Here is a 19,647-nt window from a genome sequence, read left to right on the forward strand (position 1 = left end):
CGACCATCTGAGAGGGTTTACACGGCACGCAGCGCTTCCAGAAAATTAAGCTGCAAATATGTTGTTTATAATTTTCAACTAAAATGAAAAATATACAGTAAGCCTTTTCTGCTCTCGACAAATGCTTTCTGTCGGATAATTATTTCACAAGGACTCACTTGACAAGAAGCATAAGTTTGAGACGCTTCAATAGTTTTCTTGCCGAGACAGGCTTTTCACGGGCGAGAATTCAAGCGATGTTTTTAGTTAGTTTAAAGATAAGTGCTACAGTTAGAAAAGACACACAAAAAAAACAAAAAAAACTGGCAAAACACATAAAAAGTCCAGAAGGGAGCTGGATGAAAACAACTATGGGATACAACGATAATGCTTATGTTAATAATATGTTAACTAATACTTAACAAATTATCTGAACACATGTAGCTCACACAATACAATAGATTTAATAACAAAAAGTAAAAATATAAATGGTTATAATACATCCAAAATAAGCAGCGAAAATAGCAAGAGACTGGAGTCAAATAAGGCACAATTATACAATGAACTTTTACTACTAACTACCTACTGCGACTATAACAGCAATTAACTACTACTACCATCTACAAACTACTTACTATTAACTACAAACTATAACTACGCGTACTACTAACTACTATCCCAATAACATTACTGTTATAAGAGGAAAAATTGCATAAAAACATAGTGTAGTAGTACGTACTTGTACCTGTGCACAAACCACGACACATTAGCATATTACTATTACTTCAGTCTCAAAGCAAGAAGGTCCCAGGTTTGATTCCCAGACCACGTTGGGCCTTTGACTGTGGAGTTTGCATATTCTGCCTGCGTCTGCATAGATTTCCATTTCCCTTGTTCCTAAAACCAAATAAATGAACGGTAGGATTGATTATGGGACCAGGTAAAATAATAGTTTAGAAATAAGTTTGAAAAAAAATCATGTTAAAAACAAAACTTAATACTGCAAAATCTAAATTAAAAAACAAAAACAAATAAATATATATATATTTTTTTAAAAGCATGCGTCCCTTCTGTGAGCAGGCTTGCATCTCAACAAACCTGGCCTCCTCCTGCTTATTTTCATTGAATTGTTCTTTTGGATATAATCATGTACAGTATGACATAAAATTTATCAATCTCCAGCGAGAATGTTGAAATATGCTGAAATATGGCTTTAATTGACATCTCTACAAAGTTAGTACTTAATTCAGAGGGTTGACATCGGAGTGACACTTAATAATGTCATCATGTTATTATTTAAAAATAAACATTTTTATCTATAGGTGTGAAAAAGCGTTCACCGTTTTATTCATAGTAAAAAGTAATTAGTCTATTCATTTCTATAAAGCTCTGAATTCTATTGTGGTACGTAAATAAAACTACCTGATGAAAAAAAAAAATCTTCTGAACTAATATCTCACTGTACATAACTATTAATGCTATGCTTCACCATCAAAATGCACAACTCCTTCCTTTATGTGAACAGTTTTCAGCCTTTTCATGTCAAAACATCATTCTTTTTCAAAAATCTCTCTCTTGGCAGATTTCTGATGGCAGAGTGATGTGTTCTTTTGTCAGTAAGTTCAAACAATCACCGCATTAATCAAAAAAAGACGACAAACAACACAATTATTTATGTTTGCGCGGCTCCGCAGAGGTCGTCACGTTCCTACTTTCTCTATTTCTTCTTGCTAATTCCTGGCCGGCTAATTAAAGCAGTCAGTTAGCGTAGCGGCAGGTTTCCGCGTTGTCGTGACGATGCATACCTGGAGGTAATTATGTCGGAATGGCAGCGAGCGGACCCAAGTTAATTTGAGAAACGGGAGACGGGTCTGATTGGAGGAGGAGCAGCTGCGTCCTTCGACAACAAAAGATAGAAAAAAAGTTGGTGAAAAAAACAGCCAGTCTACGGATAAATTATGTTATTGTTAATTGTTTGGAATGTTACATAGAATGACATTAAAGGTCCTATATTACACAAAATGGATTGATGTGAGCGTTAAGCCATGTTATACTGTTGTCACTTCATGAAAAACATACTTGGAGTCGTGTTTTGTTTCATTCGCACATGTTTGAGTAATCCTGTGTTATTAGTCTGCATCTCCAAACCTCAAAATGCTCTGTTCCATCTTGTGATGTCACGCAGTGGTCATTTTTTTAAGTTAACAGGTAGCATTGACCTTTACTTCAGTAGAGATTCCAGGACTGAAATGATCCAAATGATTCTAGTGAAGGTGTGTGGAGCACTTCCTGTATGACCACATGATGACATCACAAGGTGGAACAGGGTGTTTTCCATTTGAAGAACAAAGCCTAAATATGCAGGATTTGTGTGTTAAACATGTGAACGTAGATCAGAAAATAGCATAATATGAGCCCTTCAGACTCCACATGACAGGTTAGACTACACACTTATTCACTAAATCGTAGTTAACATATTAGAATTAAGATTATGCCAAAGATTTTACATAGTTTTTTCCTATTCTGAGCAATTTGGTGAAGTTTATCATTTTACTTCCTGGATGGACATGTTCAGCAAATGTCACATGACGTAGGGGTAACTCCTTAACTGTTACCTAGCAACTATACTGTAAACAAAGGACAAAACTTATAAATGTACCCAATGGTTATTATTTAGTGGCTAAAAACACAAAATGGCAACACCATTATTTTGTAAAATATGTGATTCTTGGTCATAAATTGCCCCTGTATTTTGGATGGAATTTCCAGTGTTGATGACATAAGTAATGTGATTCGGTTTAAAGCTCACTTCCGCGACTTCCTGTATTTTTTTTTTTGTTACTTTTACACTCATTTTTTTTCCATAAACCAACAATTAACTGATGTAAATTTATAATAAATATTTGCCACAGGTACTATCCCACTGAACCAAGCCAGAATTAGAAAAACATGAAAACCTGTCATAAGCACGCTAAACTTGACTCCATGGAGATAGATCTGTGGAAAGGCGAGCTCACATTAAGATATTTTTTTTTCAAAGCAGTGTTTGAGGAATTAGAACCTGTAGCACCTGTAATAATCTGAATAACTTCTAAAGATAATGTAATGCCATACTATTGAACAATCCAGGCAAAGCAAAACAAGCAGCTGGTGGACCTTCAAAAAAAGTAGCCAAGTGAAGCTTTAACCTGTACTGACCCTAACGACGGGCCCTATACGAGTGTTTAGGGTGCAGCTATGTGTTAACTGACGACCACAAAACCCAATGTTACTAAATCTGTTCCTGAAACTTTAGAAACTACATTAGTAAAACATTTCGCTTTTACTTTAAATGTGTTTTAGGCTGAAAATAACCCTGTAATGGACATTAGTTGGCACATATCAGTTTAGTCTGCGTTGTGTCTTTAAACTCTTAATATTTGAATAATTTGGAAAGTCTATGAGAAAAAAATGTGTGGGAAATGTACGTAATATTGACCAATACAGCCTAGTGGGGGGTTTGACTGCTGAGAGGCTTGAGACCTATAACACATAAGCAGAACCAGTACATTCACTTAAAAATATATCTATAAGACATTACTTTATATTATGTACTTATTTTTTGCCTGATGCTATTTAATTTTGTTCATTTTAATTGTTGAGTGTTTGAGTACAGCAGCCCCGCATCACTTCACAGTTCAAAAATCAAAAAAGTTAAAAGGAGTTGTCACATCTTAAACGTTAACTTACTAAAGGCGTATGTTGTTGAGGTGCACAACACAAGGTTAGTACGCTATAGATAAATGAAGTGATCAGCTGTAACAACGATTTCTCCCTTATTTTTGGCCGGTCCTCAGAAGTGGGTCAGGGGCGCGTCGTGGCCCTGGTGTGGATTAGCCAAATGCAGAGGTATAAATATTGGTTGTCAAACATCGTCCAGTCGAGTGCACATACAGCATGATCTCATGACCTCTTTGCATTCGCTTCATTACGTTCCTGTTTAAGAAGAGAGAAAGGAAGGGAGGGGAGGGGGGTCCTGGGACGACGACAGCCTGCCACTGATCGAACTTCAACTCATGCTGAAGTTGTCCACTACAGCTGGCCTTATTGATCAGGCTGCTCATTGTTACCAGCTTGTGAGATGTGCATTTCTGACAAGGAACAGCGCCCGGGCTTGCTATCTTTTTGTTGTTGATAATGGAGTCGAAAAAGTCAATTCAGAAGCTGGAAAATACATAGAAAACACTCAATACACAGATACTGGACTAGATCTAGGTGAAAATGCATGTCACATAAGCTCGTGCCCAGTACAAACGTTTGGTATCTGTTTTTACCACATACAGGAGATATTTTTGTTGGTCATGCCTTACACAACTTGCTTCTCGATGAGTACATTATATCAATCACAAATTCAGAAAAAGTCTCAAAAATTGCTATGTTATAAGACAGTGTAATCTGCCATTTGTGTTGCCATGATAACACATTTTGAAGTGCGATATATTGCTGAAGTAAATATAGACGAAAAACTATAATTCTGAAACCAAACCATAAGGCAGAATTATCTCCAAAAAAAAAGTATTATTAATGTAGAAAACTGTTAAAAAAGATGTACTGCAATAAATAAATAAATAAATAACAAAATGCAACTTTTAACTACTGGTAGTTATGAGTCACTGGAGTTCATAATTCAACCTTCAATTAACCAAATATTTCTTACTAGTATAAAGTACCTTGCCTTGGGGTCCCACCGGAGGAGCTGGAGGACTTGTCTGGGGTGAGGGAAGTCTGGGAGTCCCTGCTTAGACTAATGCCCCCGCGACCCGGCCCCAGATAAGCGGAAGAAAATGGATGGATGGATGGAGTATAAAGTACCACGATAAAAACTGACCCCCAAAAAGTATTGTTCCATCTGCTATGTATTGAACAATAATTTGCTATAGTAGTTTGATACAAGGTGTAAGCAACTCAGTGTAGCATAAATCCCAATGTAACATCAATTTAAAATGGCTTCTGGATGGGAGCTGAAAGATCTTGATTACAGAAACAGTGTAGAGATGACTACCACTGAAACATTCTCTACATAGATTGCTATATTATGAAGGCAGTGTCCAGTAGTGATCTGACCAGAACTGAAGAACAAGCAACAGCCAAATGTTTTTAAATGTGTCTCTTGGATTACATTTTACTTACATTCATACATTTCAACTTCTGGTCTTTTCGAGGCCTCCTACACTAACCTCAGTATTCTGTATCTTCTGGTTCACTATCGCTTCTCTCTACTACACAGCACCACAGTCTATATTTAACAGGTTGAGCTGTTGAAAGAGAGATTTCCAACTCAGCTATACCCAGTCCAAAAGATAACGTATTTATTCTCCTGCAGACTAAACCAAATAGTTTTTCCATAATTTGAATAGCCAGTTAAAAAATCATCATCCTAAATGAGCTTTAATCCATGTTATAATGCTGTTACCTCTTCAAAAACATATTTGGAGTTGTGTTTTGTTTCATTCACATGTTTGAGTAACCCTTTATTATTAATCTGTCAACATTTCCAAAGCTCAAAATGCTCTGCTCCACCTTGTGATGTCATGAAGTGGTAGTTTTCAAGTTAGCATCTACCTTTTAGCTTTAGTTTAGTAGAGTTTGGCAATTCCAGAGCTGAAATGATCCAAATGATACTAGTGAATGTCTGTTTGAGAGAAGAAATCAGCTTAAATAAACAGGGTTTGTGTGTTAAACATGTGTGAATGAAACAAAACACAACTCCAGGTCTGTTTGTGATGAGGAAACAACATTATAACATAAAAAACAGCGTAATATGGGCCCTTTAAGCCTTTAAGACCACACAAAATGAACTCATCGCTTTTGTTAATGCGGAGTTCATCTCGTGACATAAAAATGACCCTCACTATGTCATGAATCCTAAGCACTTGTCAACAGATGTCCCCCACTTGGAGACGGAGGCCCTTTCTCCAGACGTGTGGTTGAAAAGAGGGCTCAGGTTGGAGCACAAAGCCCACCAAAAGGCCCCAACAATGCTCCACGGGGACAGGGGCGTGGGGGGCGCTGAATGGAGCGGTCTAATTGCAGAGTCGGATGGAGAGACAGGTAGGACAAGAAAGACGCGCAGATGTCACTCCAACAACATCTCGGGAGCATCGCATTTCACATTTGAAGGCTACAGCTCCTGATGGTTTAGAACAATCAAAGGAAACAGGGATTTTAAGGGTAATTTTGCAGTTTCTTTGCTAGAGGCAACCTCGAGAACCATCTTGAGTGCAATATTTAGATTATATTTTAACTGTGGATGGGGAATGTGGTTAAATGTGCCTGTAAATGTCTAGGTTGACGATCAAGTCTAGCACAAGCACAACATATCGATGGACCGTGAAATGACTTTAAATCACTTGTTTGGGAGATTACACTAGATGTTTTGTTTCATTTTTCACTTTTTCTAATACAGTTCACATATCTCCAAAACAACAATTGTTATATTATACTTTTTTATATATATATATATTGCCCACACCTATCTACTGTAAAACATTTAAAGGGCCCATATTACGCTGTTTTCTGATCTATGTTATAATGTTTTCTCATCACAAACAGACCTGGAGTTGTGTTTTTATTTCATTCACATGTTTAAAACACAAACCCTGCATATTTAGGCTGAGTTCTTTTTTAAAATGGAAAACACTTTGTTCCACCTTGTGATGTAATGTGGTTATAAAGGAAGTGCTCCACTGAAACAAAACACAACTCCAAGTATGTTTTTGATAACATGTCTTAAAGCTCGCATGAGTCTATTTTGCGTAATACAGCACCTTTAATGTATTATATTTATTTTTATTGTTCAAAAATGCACTGGAAAAACATGCATTCTTACTGTGAGCAGGGATGGCACTTCAAACACTGGACACTAACTTCACCTGTTCATCTCTCCTTCGGTATTCACCAACTCATGGTAAGTTAACATGACAACACAAATCAGAAGTATCGCACCATTGGGCTGTACTGTCATCATGTTTTATGTTTAGCTGTGCATATGGCTGAATTGGTTTTATTCTGCACTCTTCTCTTTTAATGTTAATTTTCTGATGATTATGATGTTTTGATTTGTTTGTATTGTGATTTTAATGTCTTTTTTATTCTGTAAAGCACTTTGAATTACTATGTGTACAAATTATGCTGTATAAATAAGATCGCCTCGTCTTGTCTACTTTTAGTCAAGTTTAAATCCGGGAGCCCATCTCAGTAAAAAGTTTGAAGTTGCAACTGCAAAACTGATTACCCTGATGACCCTTGATTGAAATTTTTGGCCGCATATGTTCCAGAAGCAAAAAATAAAAAAAATAAAAAAATCAAAGATCGATGCCGATGCTGATTGTTTAAAATCCAGAGAAACCGATGGCCGATAAACTCTGCCAATATTTTTTTTTGCCGATATGTAGGGCCAATTTAAAAAAAAAAATTAGATTATAACTAATATAAATATTGTCTACACTTTTTATTGTTCTACCTAATTAAACTATAACAAGAAAAGATCATCTCAACAGAAATTATTTTTAGACATCCACAACCCTGTTTTTGCTACTAACCCATAATGGAGCAGTGTAATCTCATTTTGTGAACGCAATCATCACTCTAAAGTATTAAAACAAAGGCTTATGCAGCAAATGGTGAGCCCAAGCAAATATCGGTCTAGGCAGGAGATTTATGGCTGATAGCTGATGTGCAAAAAAGTGCAAATATTGGCTTGATAGATCGGTGAACCATGTATTACGTCTATCATTAATTAAAGTAAGTAAGGTTATATGTACACTGACAGTTTCTAAGCACTCAAGCCTCAAATGCAGGACAATAGAGGAATACATAACCATGCATAAAATGAGTGCCTCTATTATCCTTAGAGCACGAGCAGTTCCTCTGTATAACACAATCCTCATATTATCCAGCCTTGTCACTCCTCTTCAGCTTTTTCTCTCGTCTTTTCCTCAATGGGCATATTAAACTGTTTTCGGCTTACTGTCAATAAAAGGCCAATCTGAGAATTAAAAACCTGTGGGTAGTCTTGAATCAAACCCACATATTTGATCTGGAGGGGTAAATCGACATTGTAACCCAAAAAGCATGCATGTTTGCCCCTCCCGGTCCACTTGAGCCTGCCCCCCTGCTCTTGTTTTCCATTGAACTGTCCCAGCAGTGGTCTGTGTGGGTCATGTTTCCATTTGGAAAGTATTGATTAAGAGTGTTTATCCCCTCAATCAGTGTGAGACAGCCCCCAGGCCCCCAGCAGACTTTAACCAGGCTGCCTTCAGACCCACTCATCCAGCTCCGGCACGGCTCGCTGAGGGAAATAACAACTTTTATATAGCTCAAAGATACACACAGACACATACAAGTATAGACTGACGTTTTCATGTAATAAAATAAACCTAAATGTACTGATATATTGCAAAAGCAGCTGTGTGATGTCTGTATCTTTTTATCGCCAGCAAAAGAGTATAAAAGGTTGATGCGCTGTTAGCATGCTAGTTGTTCTTAGCATTATCCTAATGGCAAAACTCTAACCCATGAAATAAACACTAAAAAACTCATTGTGAAAAAATAAGATTCCAGGTATGTGTGAGGAAAGTTTGGACTGCTGCAAACATGAAATAGTTTGTCATGTTTTTCAGAGAGTAAAAATTAGGTACTGGTTGAATTTCTGGGTATAAATGTTAGCATATTAACAGTTAACACAAAATTTAGAGATTGTAAATATTTCAACCTGGCTTTTTTTCCCTAAATTTAAAGTTTTGAGTACAAATATTTTGCAAGACATGATATTGGGGCTATCAAAAAATTGCTACCCGGACACTAATTGATATCAAAACTAGTACTGAAACTCAATCCATTTGAACAGGTATAACTACTAAAAATATATTAAAAGAAAATAAATTAACCTTTCCTGAATAGTTTTAGAATAGTCTTGATCTATTTCAGAACTAGTACAAGGCCACATGTTACATTGGATTTAAGAAACTAGTATTTCTAGTAAAAAGTGTTATCATGATGGAGCATTTTCCTGAGTATCAAAACTGAAATTGAAATTGAACTGAAATTTTGGTTTGAACCAGCCACCATCTTACTGGACAACTGAAGACTACGACTGTCTGCTACTAACTGCACACTTATTATAATGTACATCTTACTGGGTGGGTAAGGGTTGACATACCAGGCAGGAGAAAGAGTCGTTCATTCGGTGCTGTAGTGTGTACTTCTGTAAGATGGTGAACAGTGTTGCGTGGTCGAAGCGGGACGGAGGAGCTGAGATGAGGCCCTCTACACCCTGACGCTGGGAAGGGTCCAAACCTGACACAAAGAAGCAACAAAACAAGCAGAAATATGAACAATAAAGAACATTAACCACTACAGTTAACAGCCAATATTACACAAAATGGATTCTTGTGAGCTTTAAGTCATGTTATAATGTTGTTACCTCCTCAAAAACACACCTAGAGTTGTTTTTTGTTTCATTCATACACGTCTGAATGATCCTGGTTTATTAGTCGGTCTTCATCTCCAAAACTCAAAATGCTCTGTTCCACCTTGTGATGTCATGTAGCAGTAGTTTTCAAGTTACCAGCTACTTTTTTACCTTTAGTTCAGTAGCGTTTGGCAATTCCAGGGCTGAAATTATCCAAATGATTCTAGTGAAGGTGTATGGAGTTTAAAAACACAGTGGAGCACTTCCTGTATTACCACATGACATCACAAGGTGGAACAGAGTGTTTTTTGTTTGAGAGAAGAACTCCATCTAAATATACAGGGTTTGTGTGTTTAACTTGTGTAAATGAAACAAAAGACAACTCCAGGTATGTTTAAAGTTGCATTATGTAACTTTTTTGGAGGAGGGTATGCCAATTGCTTGTCTCCATGGAGATTTTATTGCTTCGTCTAGAAACAAGCAAACCAGACCAGGGAAAAGTTACATGTCAGATCTGTGTAGAGGCAACCCTCACAGTCAGAATGCATGTTTTTCAAGGTATTTTTGAGCAATAAAAACACGTCGATTCATGCAAATACTTTGGAGCATATAGGCAAAACAATAACATTTCCATAGAGACAAGAAAGTGGTATTCACTCGTTCAGAAAAGTTACATAGTGCACCTTTTTTTTTTATGTAAACATATTCTGATGCAGTTAATTATGTACTGATGAGTGTATTCAAAATGTGTCTATTATCTTGATTTGCCATCCCTTACACTGATGGATTTCACCAGGTATTTTGGACCTAATATTAGAGGATGGATTTGTGTAGTTGTAGTTTTTTGTTTTTTCTTTTCTCTTATGAACTCTACTATGATATATCCATGGACGTCCCATTAACCTGGCTTTGGAGACAAATCAGTTGAGATGTATTTTCCACACAAATGGTCATTGATGAAATTTTTTGTTTTCCCTAACACATGGTTTGGAAGATTGTAGATAGCAGTGAATATATTTGTTTTTGATGTCTGCCTTATGCCTCAGCAGATCGTCTGTCTATGGAGTGTAGTGATTTACATTTTACAAATAGATTTGGCAAAGGTGGGTGCTCTTGAGTGGCTTGGGACAGGCACTAGCTCTGACCCGATTGGTTTTGTCAGAATCTCCTTGTGAACAAATGAAAAGCACTTGTTTTCTGCTCCAGACTGGCACGTTCAAGTGTCTGAACAGATTTGTGTGCGTCAGGTTGAATACAGGCGATTTGGAGGTGATATATAAATGTGTTGGCGCCTCTTTATGAGCACAGCAGTGAACTGGAGTGTAAACACACAGGCAGTGTCAGCTCTCGCTCTTGTGGTTAATAGTTCCCACCTCGGTTGGCTGCGGCTCCTCTGTGAAGCTATAAGTACTTCACCGTAGCAGAGGAACCGAGATGGCCGACAAGTGAGAGGGAACACTGGAGGAATCCTTCTGAATCAACATTCTGCTCTTGTGGTGAGAAAGCTCTCCATGTTTGTTTATTATTGAGGGTCAAACCTGTATACCGGTCTGACTGAAAGCAATTTCCACATTCATACATACTGCGGGCATCTGATCGAGTGATTTACAGGAAGGCAAGGTACATTGAGAACCACAACATTTCATTTGGTAAATCAACATGTTTTCCATAAGCCCTGTAATGGCAAACACACAATGCATGTCAGCACAGTAAAAATGTTACATGGGCATAGGCCTTCGATATAGTACTATAAAGTGAAGAGAGTTAGGAGTATCCATTGCAAGAAAAAAAGAGCTTGTCTCCATGGAGATAGGCAAGTTTAATGCCATACTGAGGATCATTCTAGGTAAAGCAATGATAAAAATGTAATATTTAAGATCAACAGGAAAAGATTGTCCTGAACAAAATGTTTTATGTTCACTTTAAATGGTTTGTTCGCCAGAAAAGAAATTTAAAACTGAACTTTGACAACACCAATCTGTACTACATAAGAGTTATACACAGGGTTTTAAAGAAACTAATTACAAGTACCCTCAGTACTGTAACTAGTAGTAGCCATGTAAATGTACTTAATTACAATTCAAATCAATCAAAGGAATTAATAGTACAAATCCCAATTGTCCCAGTGGTTGTTTCAGCGCTGTCTCTGGTCCTTCCCTCAAAGACACATAACATGACACATAACATGACTGTATCGTCTGGTCTGACTGGCTAGAGCTCAAATGATATGCAGATCATGGTTTAAAACAACTGAATTCACATTTAAACTGATTCAAAATGCTACTAAAACTGCGTAACTTCTACTTTGAGCAGTATTTTCCATGCATACTTTATATTTTAAGTATAAGTACAAATTTTGCTGCAGTTCTGTTGGCCGTACTTGTAATTGAGTACATTTTTAGCCATGTAACTTTACTTTAATTTGATCTAATACTATTTCCACCTCTGTAGTTATACAATCCAACACTACTACAACCCGTTTAGTGCATGAACATCCATTCAAATCTGCTGCTTGCCTCATGTATTTCAAAGTGTTCTCATTTGGGACAATCTGCCGTGGTAAACATCTCCACGCGGGACACTGAGTCTCACATTGTATGGTTCGACACTTGAGCTCTTTTGCAGCTGATCAAAACGCCGCTTCGAGGTCAGCAAAGAAAGGAACAGCCCAAAAGTGGGAGAAAAGTAAAGGCCCAAGTGGCACGGGGCTTTGCTTGAGCAAACCTGGGTTCATTTCAAGCCCTTTCAACTCCTCCTGTTAATGGCCCCACCAAATGAAAAGCCTAACACTCTCCACTCTGCGCACATTGTGGAAGTACATTTGGTGCTGGGAAGTTTGCGAGGGTGACACATGGTCCAACAAAAGACGAAGAATACCAGCTCTGCTTTCCCTCGCTTTCGACGCCCGCGGCTTCGGACCCGAGACGAGCATTAGCGCTTTTTATTAACACTGCCATTTTGTTTTTTGTTTCCCCACCAAAGCCCGCCGGGACGCTTTCAGACATTGGTGTACTCCGCCCCCTCCCTCTCTCGTGTCTTGGTTCTTTTCTTTGTCCAGACAGCAAAAGTGAAATCTTTACAATCAACTTCCAATCGACCTTGCATTTGGCCCTCAGAGTTTAAGGTTGGTCCATTCTTTTCGGTGGCCCGCTTTTTTCCCCGACGCCGCCGTCTCATTCCGATGTAGGTCATTTTAGATTCGTTATCAACAAAACTCCGGGGTTGTGCTTAATGTAATTTGTTGACTCGAAAGCGATCCGAGAAGAGTTAAAGGCAAAGGAGACAAAGAGATATAGATTAGCGCTGATAATAAGAGGAGGGGGGCCCAGGGCAGTATTGATTGAGACAAGCACAAAGAAGGGATGATGTTGATTTGTGTCAGTCCAACTTTGAGGCTTTATGCTCTGGGCTGGGGGGGTGTGAAGGGTCGCATGGAGAGTTGGGTGTTGGCACAGATGGCGTAGTATTCGAAGATCACGTTCACTTCTATTTCTGACACTGGAAATGGAGTCGTATTAGTCATTTTCCAAATTCATCGACCCAGCTCATGATTTGTTTTGAAGAGGTTATGTCAAGAGGCCACGCTCCGGTTCGTAGATAAAGGCTGAATGCTGAACTCCAAGGCTCTGCTCTTGAAACGAGAAAAAAGCCATTGAAAATTACAGCGATACTTTTGTCAGACGAGGACATTCAGAGCCAGAGAGTGTTGACGCTTGTTATTACTTTCATTCAGCTAAAATCTAATAGCATTTGAGGATTTGACAACGGTGTTTAGGAAGAAAATCACATGAAATTTACACTTTTACGATATTATTTTCATTAAAAAAATATTATAATTACCATGAGGGCTCTTAAATTAGTGTAGCTACTTGTGTCAGAAAGTTCCCCGGAAAAAAAATTAAATCAATAAAAAAAACTTTATACAATACATTTAAAAAAAAATTCTACTTAGACTGAATTTATTTATATGACAATGATGAAATCTTAACTTTAAATTAGTTAGCCTTTTTTGACACAGTAATTATTAAGTAAAATGTAGCAGCAAAGGGTCTACACTGTTAATGATAATTTTTAACGATGTTTTCACTTCATATGTTGATGTGTTGCTACAAGCCAAAACTCTCTTGCTTATTCACAATTAGCAATTTTGGAGAGCTGACAGCGCTAACGGCTATAAGAAAAAAATACAGCTGACTAGCGCCATCATTTTAAGAACTTACAGCACTATCTTGATGACATGATAGATAACATTAGCACTGAACTATGCCTATGTCGCCCAGGTCCAACCAGGAAGTAAAATTATAACAAACTAATACTGTCAAACTAGAAAAAAGGATATTTTTTTAGCATATTTATTAGACTATTATATGATTGTTTGAATTTACTACAAAACTGCAATTCCCCCATTATGGAACAAATGTAGGCTTTTCTATCCTAATACAGTTTGATTATTATTTTGTTGAGACTTTAAATACCGGAAATAAATGTTGTTTTTCAATTTGCCAGCGTTTACTTCACAGGTATTGAATGCTATAATTAAAGTCGTTTTAGGCACGGCTGTGTAGTTACTGCCATGTGCTGTGTATTTTGTGAGGATGAATAAATGGGCATTTTTCATAGAGTACAAGTCGAGAAATGGCTGATCAAACTCTAACTGCTCAACATTGTTTGCTGTTGCAGAAATCTAAGGAATGTGACTGTTACAAGGACTTTACTGAAGGCAATTTGCTGAAAGCTACAGCAGACTTGATATGGACAAGATCACTGTGGTGGAAAAGGCGTCATGCTATCGAAAAAAATGGAACGGCAAATATAAGGACTGCTACGTTAATGTGCAATTTATATACAAATTAGTTTTTTCTAGTACAGAGAAATTGTTAAACAAGCTGTTAAAGGGTCATAATAAGATCATTGTGTGCTGTCTGCATCTAATTTAAAAGTATTTGTACCTGTCCCGAACCAGGAAGTTACACTACCAAGAACCAGGAAGTATTCATTACACTGAATAATTGGATTCTAGATATGAACTAGGAAAGTGAGGAATAACTTTGGTCCACTGTAGTTTAAAATGAAATAGTTTTGTTTTTCATGTTTTAAGGCAGTAGAAATCAGATACACAGGCATATAGTGCCTTTAAAGTTACTGTAATATTTATCAGGGACTTGTGTTGTCTAATGGTTGCCAATAGTAACCGCTCAAATGAAAACATGAAAAAAAATACAAAAAGTATACTAATAACACTGGTGATATGTTGGTATTTTTCTTTAAGTTTGAATGACTTAAAGAAAACAACACTTGGATTTTATCTGTTATAACTGTTTTGATGAGTGTTCAATGAAGACACAGCCTGGGCCTTTTTGAGCACTCTCTCAGTCTGGCATAGATATTGCATTAAACACACAAGAAACAAGTCTTAGATCACCAGCCAGTTTTTATAACTCCAAGCAATAAGTATTTTTTGTGCCAAGGTTTGACTGAATAAGAAGGTCTACTTAGAGGTACAGTGCTGCCCTCTACTGCCCTGGCAGAAGTGACCAATTTTGGCCCACTATATTTACCAAGTCAATAATATGTGTCTTTATAATACTGCAGTGTGGACACTTTGGGATAGAAATGGTCCAGGGACACTGAAGGACCTGTTTATTCAATGTTATTTTGCCTAATCTGAAAGACTGAAAACAAAGTAGAATATCCCAGGCTCCCATTTCTTCAGGAATCTTCAACTTCGCAACTTTGTCTCTACTTCATTCATTTAGTCGTTTCCCCTCAGAGCCACCGGACTCTCTTCTTGAAAACATTTTGGACTAAAATCCACACTGTAAAGGAAACAGTGGCAAAATGTATGCATATATTAAATCATATAATATGAAACTTCTGGCTCGTGTTAAAATGAAGTGGGAGGAGGGACTGGATACAGATTTCTCTGAAGATGTAAGGTTATCTGTTTGAGATGATATTCATTGGTCCTAAGTCTGTTTAAGACAAAGAGACTGTACTGGTCCAAAGTAAAGTTAGCAAAGAGCAAACTGGAACTTGACGCTCATTGTGATCATTGTGAAACTGAACTAGAGACACTGTCAAATATGTTTTGGTTTGGTTCAGAACTGAAAAACTTCTGGCAATCAATGTTTTTATTTCGTTCTGATGGATTAGGGGCCGATGTTGAACCTGAGGCCACAATCACAATGTTTGGTATATCACCGCAATTTGAGCATTTTCAGAAAAAATATAAAAATTGGCTCAAAGACTAATACTGCTCAAGTGGAAAGATAAACAACATCCAACCTTTAGACTGTGGCTTGCCGACCTTATACACCACCCAACTTTAGAGAACATCAGGTTTTCTATAAGAGGCTGTACTGTTATGTTTCTTAGCACACAAACCTGCTTTGAGGAAGATGTTTACCTATCACTCACTGATCTCACAGGAGTAATAGTACTATTACTTCAGAATGTAATATTATTACATATATATATATATATAATATTATTACATATATATATAATATTATTACATATATATATATATATATATATATATATACATATATATATATATATATATATATACACACACACATATATATATATGTGTGTGGAATGATTTGCTTATATTATACTTATATTCATCAATTTAGTATTTTTGTCTGTTCTTTGGAAATAGTCTACTTTGTCAAATACAAAAAATTACTTTAAATTACTGTTAATTGGGTAATTACATTTTACTTAGTAAAAATAGTAATAGTATCCTTTCTTACTTGAGGCACATTTTCTGATTATACGCTGAGTAACAGTGAACATTTTGTACTTGTGAGCCTAAAGCCTGAATTTGAAGTTGAAGCTCGATCTCTTCATATCTGGCTCATGTCTGCTCCATTGGCATCATCACGGCGACAGTCACATCCTTGTGACAGGGCGCGCTGAAGATGGCAGACAGTTATCGACAAAGAGAGGGACTCGATCTGCCTGTCCGAGCGGAGACGACATGTCAGGACCAGGAACAAGATGAAAATATACAGGGACAGAGCCATCCAGCGCAAATGAAGAGAAGGAAATGTTTGAGCAAACGTGTGATTTTTCAACATCAAAGCTGCACTGCATAACTTTTCTGAGGGTACATCACCAGCTTGGTTATTGGTTTCCTGGAATGTTCCACAACTAAAGGGTCGACGGGTAAGTTTATACCACATATGTCTCCATGGAGACAAGCAGGTGGTGTATCCGCCAACGGGAAGAGCAGCTTTAAAGGCCCTGTACCTATTTTATCCACAGAGTACACATATGGTACATTGTGAAGCAAATTATTGCTGAATTACAAATTTAATTTCCTATCTGGTTACTGTTATATTTAACTAGCCTTTTGGCCTATTTAAATAACACAGCCAAAAGCAGCAACTAATAAACAGAGGAGTGCCAGCATGTTTATTTTGATAATTTAACAGTAAAGTTTTGTTAAAAGTTTGAAAATGTCATTTATTTAGTGTGAGGGAGAACTTTTACCAGGACAATAGCTTATCCTTGGCAGCGGTGAGTGACTGTGAGAGGTAAAAGAAGCAGACAGACTGTCAAACTCAGAACAAGCCTATCCACAAACCTGACTGACAGCTGTAAACATGTGTGGACACCTCAAGACCGAGTCAAGACCTGGACCAAGATCTGGACCAGGACTAGACCAGACCAGGGTCTACAGCACCAGCAGGACATCAGCTCCACTTTCACCTGCCTCAACCTTGATCCACAAAGAAGAGAGAAAGAAAGTGATGGCTACAAACTCTATTCTTCAAATCTGTTTATGTATTGTACTGTTTCAAATAATAACTACACCACACTATGACCAAGAGGTTAGATGGTTATACAAGGCCCTGTGTCGGCTCTTAAAGGTGCACTATGTAACTTCCCTGGTCGAGGGTCTGCCACCTGCTTGTCTCCCTGGAGATGCTATTGCTTTGCTTAGAATATTCCACGGTACTGTATTCAATTTATCTTGTGTTTATTTAAATTGTATTGTTTAAATGGATTCTTACTGTAAATGGGGTCACCTCTCCACAGATCTGACCTGTAACTTGGCTTTGTTAGTGTCACCTGCTAGTATCCATAGAGACAGACAAAGATAATGCTATACTGTGAAATATTCCAAGCAAAGCAACAATATCTGTGTAGAGACAAGCAGGTATTTCAGTGGGTATTTTCCCGAATACTTTTTTAGCCTTACTTGAGCAGTTCTTTGGACCACTACTTATATTACTACGTATTATTTTGAAGTTACAATACTCTCATTCAAGCACAGTGTTTAGCTACTCTACCCGCCCCCGGTAAATGTAGCAGTACATTGTAGCAATCATCATTTAATTAAGTCATCACTTGGAGTAACTTATTTACCTTTGCCCTTTTTGACTTCATTGATTTTCGTTGAATGAGGAAAATGCTTGCCAATCGCTGCTGGCCACGGCTAACTGAACGACCGTGAGTGGCGAGTACAGCTATTGTGTCGCAGCCCGTTAAGTGACAATCTCCGGCACGACTTCTTTGTAAAAAACATCTTGATTCCCCTTAAAAGCCGCTCGATATCTGCTGCCTCGGAAACGCTTTCAAAGGCGCCGAGCTGGAGACAAAGACCCAACCATTTGTTCTCGTCTCACGTGTTTACCGCGGGAGTTATTAACCTTCAAATGTGGCACAAGAACAAGTCATTAAAATGCTCTACGCTATTTACGCCGAGCCAACGCCGGACTGCTGTATTAATCTCACAACATAGCGTAGCCTTTATTTGTGTACACACGCAGCCATTACTGTTACTTAACCTGCTTATTTTGTATGTTTTTTCATAACTAAAGTGAGGTGCGGTGCAAGTTCAACGATATTAAAGCTGATATCACAAGCGCCGACACTTAGTGAGCGGTTAAGAGCTATTTCAGGGACACCTTGTATTTCCTCTGGCAAACAGCGTGTCAGCACCTCTCTGCTATTAGTGCTTCAGTCTGAGCTATTAGCAGCTAACGAGCAGCTAACGAGAATGGGCCTCAACAAATGACACAAATGTAGCGGTAATCGGCTCCCGGAGAGGGGTACTTGACTACGCGGTGGAGGAGCGGCGGTCCGTTGCGCAGATAATGAAGAGTATAAAAAAAACCCCGAAGCAATGTGAGAGTAAACAGGAAGCTAGACGAGGGGGAACATGAGGGAAAGGTATGCTCGGGGACAAATGGTGTGAAGTTACGATCAAGGGAGAGGTAATTCAATAAAGTAGGAGCAAAAGTACAGGAAAAGGGGTAACGCTAGCTAGAAATACCGGCGAATGTAACTACAGTTCAGTGTTTGCTTTTTAAAAATCAATTTAAGTCTTGAATTTTAATGGAGATTCAATAATTTCTAATAAACGATCAGCTTGATACTTTTTAATAGAGAAGTCTACAGCCAATCCTATTAATTAAGGGGAAAAAAAAACATTTAAATCCTCATTATTTTTTAGCATGCTTGATTGGACTTACTGATGGGCGAAGAGGTCTTCTGATTGGGCCCTCTGCAGTTGAGGGTCTTGTTTTGGAGAGGAGGCACGGGTTTGTAGGACTGTCCCGTGGCCCGGTACATGGCCTGGACCCATAGCACCCGGTCCTGCTCGTCATCACAGGCAAACATGACCAGCTCGCCCTCCCTCACCGCGTTAAAGAACACCCGGCCGCCCTGCAGACCTGGGCAGGATAGAAACGACCATGAGAAGAGCTGAAAACAAGTTTAAGACTATCCACTGATGTTATTCTGTCCAAGCGAGGTGACTTTGGGTTGCCAGATTTTGCAGTAAAAACCATAGCAAAAGAAGGTTGAAATCAGTCAAGTGGGCAAAAGTTTTTAGAGTACTTTTCACAACTCATCCAAGTAGCTTCTTCAGTTCTGACATAGCTCTGGTAAGGAACTGCCTTTAAACTGTCCTGTTAAATTTATAAGGTTCTATCTTGGTAAAGATGCACCGATACCGATACTGGTATGGAATATCGGTGGGGGACACTGAACTTTTACTCATCCGAAGCTGGTCTGTAGTTATTTGCAGGATAAATAACAGTTGCATAACACAATTGGATCTCTTGTGTAATAAGTTAACTGTGTTTTAAGGAAATAAGTACAATTTTCTGCCCCCACACTGGTATCGGTTGATAAAGTCAAAGTGTCTATATTAGTATCAAGACTTTGTGAGGTTTGGTGTATTTTTAAGTTAATATCAG

The 19,647-nt window shown here is 38.0% G+C and overlaps 1 protein-coding gene across 1 annotated transcript in view; it reads right to left on the bottom strand.

Annotated features, from left to right (window-relative positions):
• Positions 1-19,647, bottom strand: part of cadps2 (Ca++-dependent secretion activator 2) — a 244,053-nt gene that overhangs the window by 75,916 nt on the left and 148,490 nt on the right. The window contains exons 11-12 of the mRNA XM_055222491.1: positions 18,919-19,119; positions 9,179-9,315 (exon numbers count right to left, since the gene is read on the bottom strand). Of these exons, the coding sequence (XP_055078466.1) occupies positions 9,179-9,315; positions 18,919-19,119 (338 nt within the window). The remainder of the gene's footprint in view (positions 1-9,178; positions 9,316-18,918; positions 19,120-19,647) is intronic.

Source organism: Periophthalmus magnuspinnatus, chromosome 6 (assembly GCF_009829125.3).
Source record: "Periophthalmus magnuspinnatus isolate fPerMag1 chromosome 6, fPerMag1.2.pri, whole genome shotgun sequence".
NCBI classification, from domain to species: domain Eukaryota; kingdom Metazoa; phylum Chordata; class Actinopteri; order Gobiiformes; family Gobiidae; genus Periophthalmus; species Periophthalmus magnuspinnatus.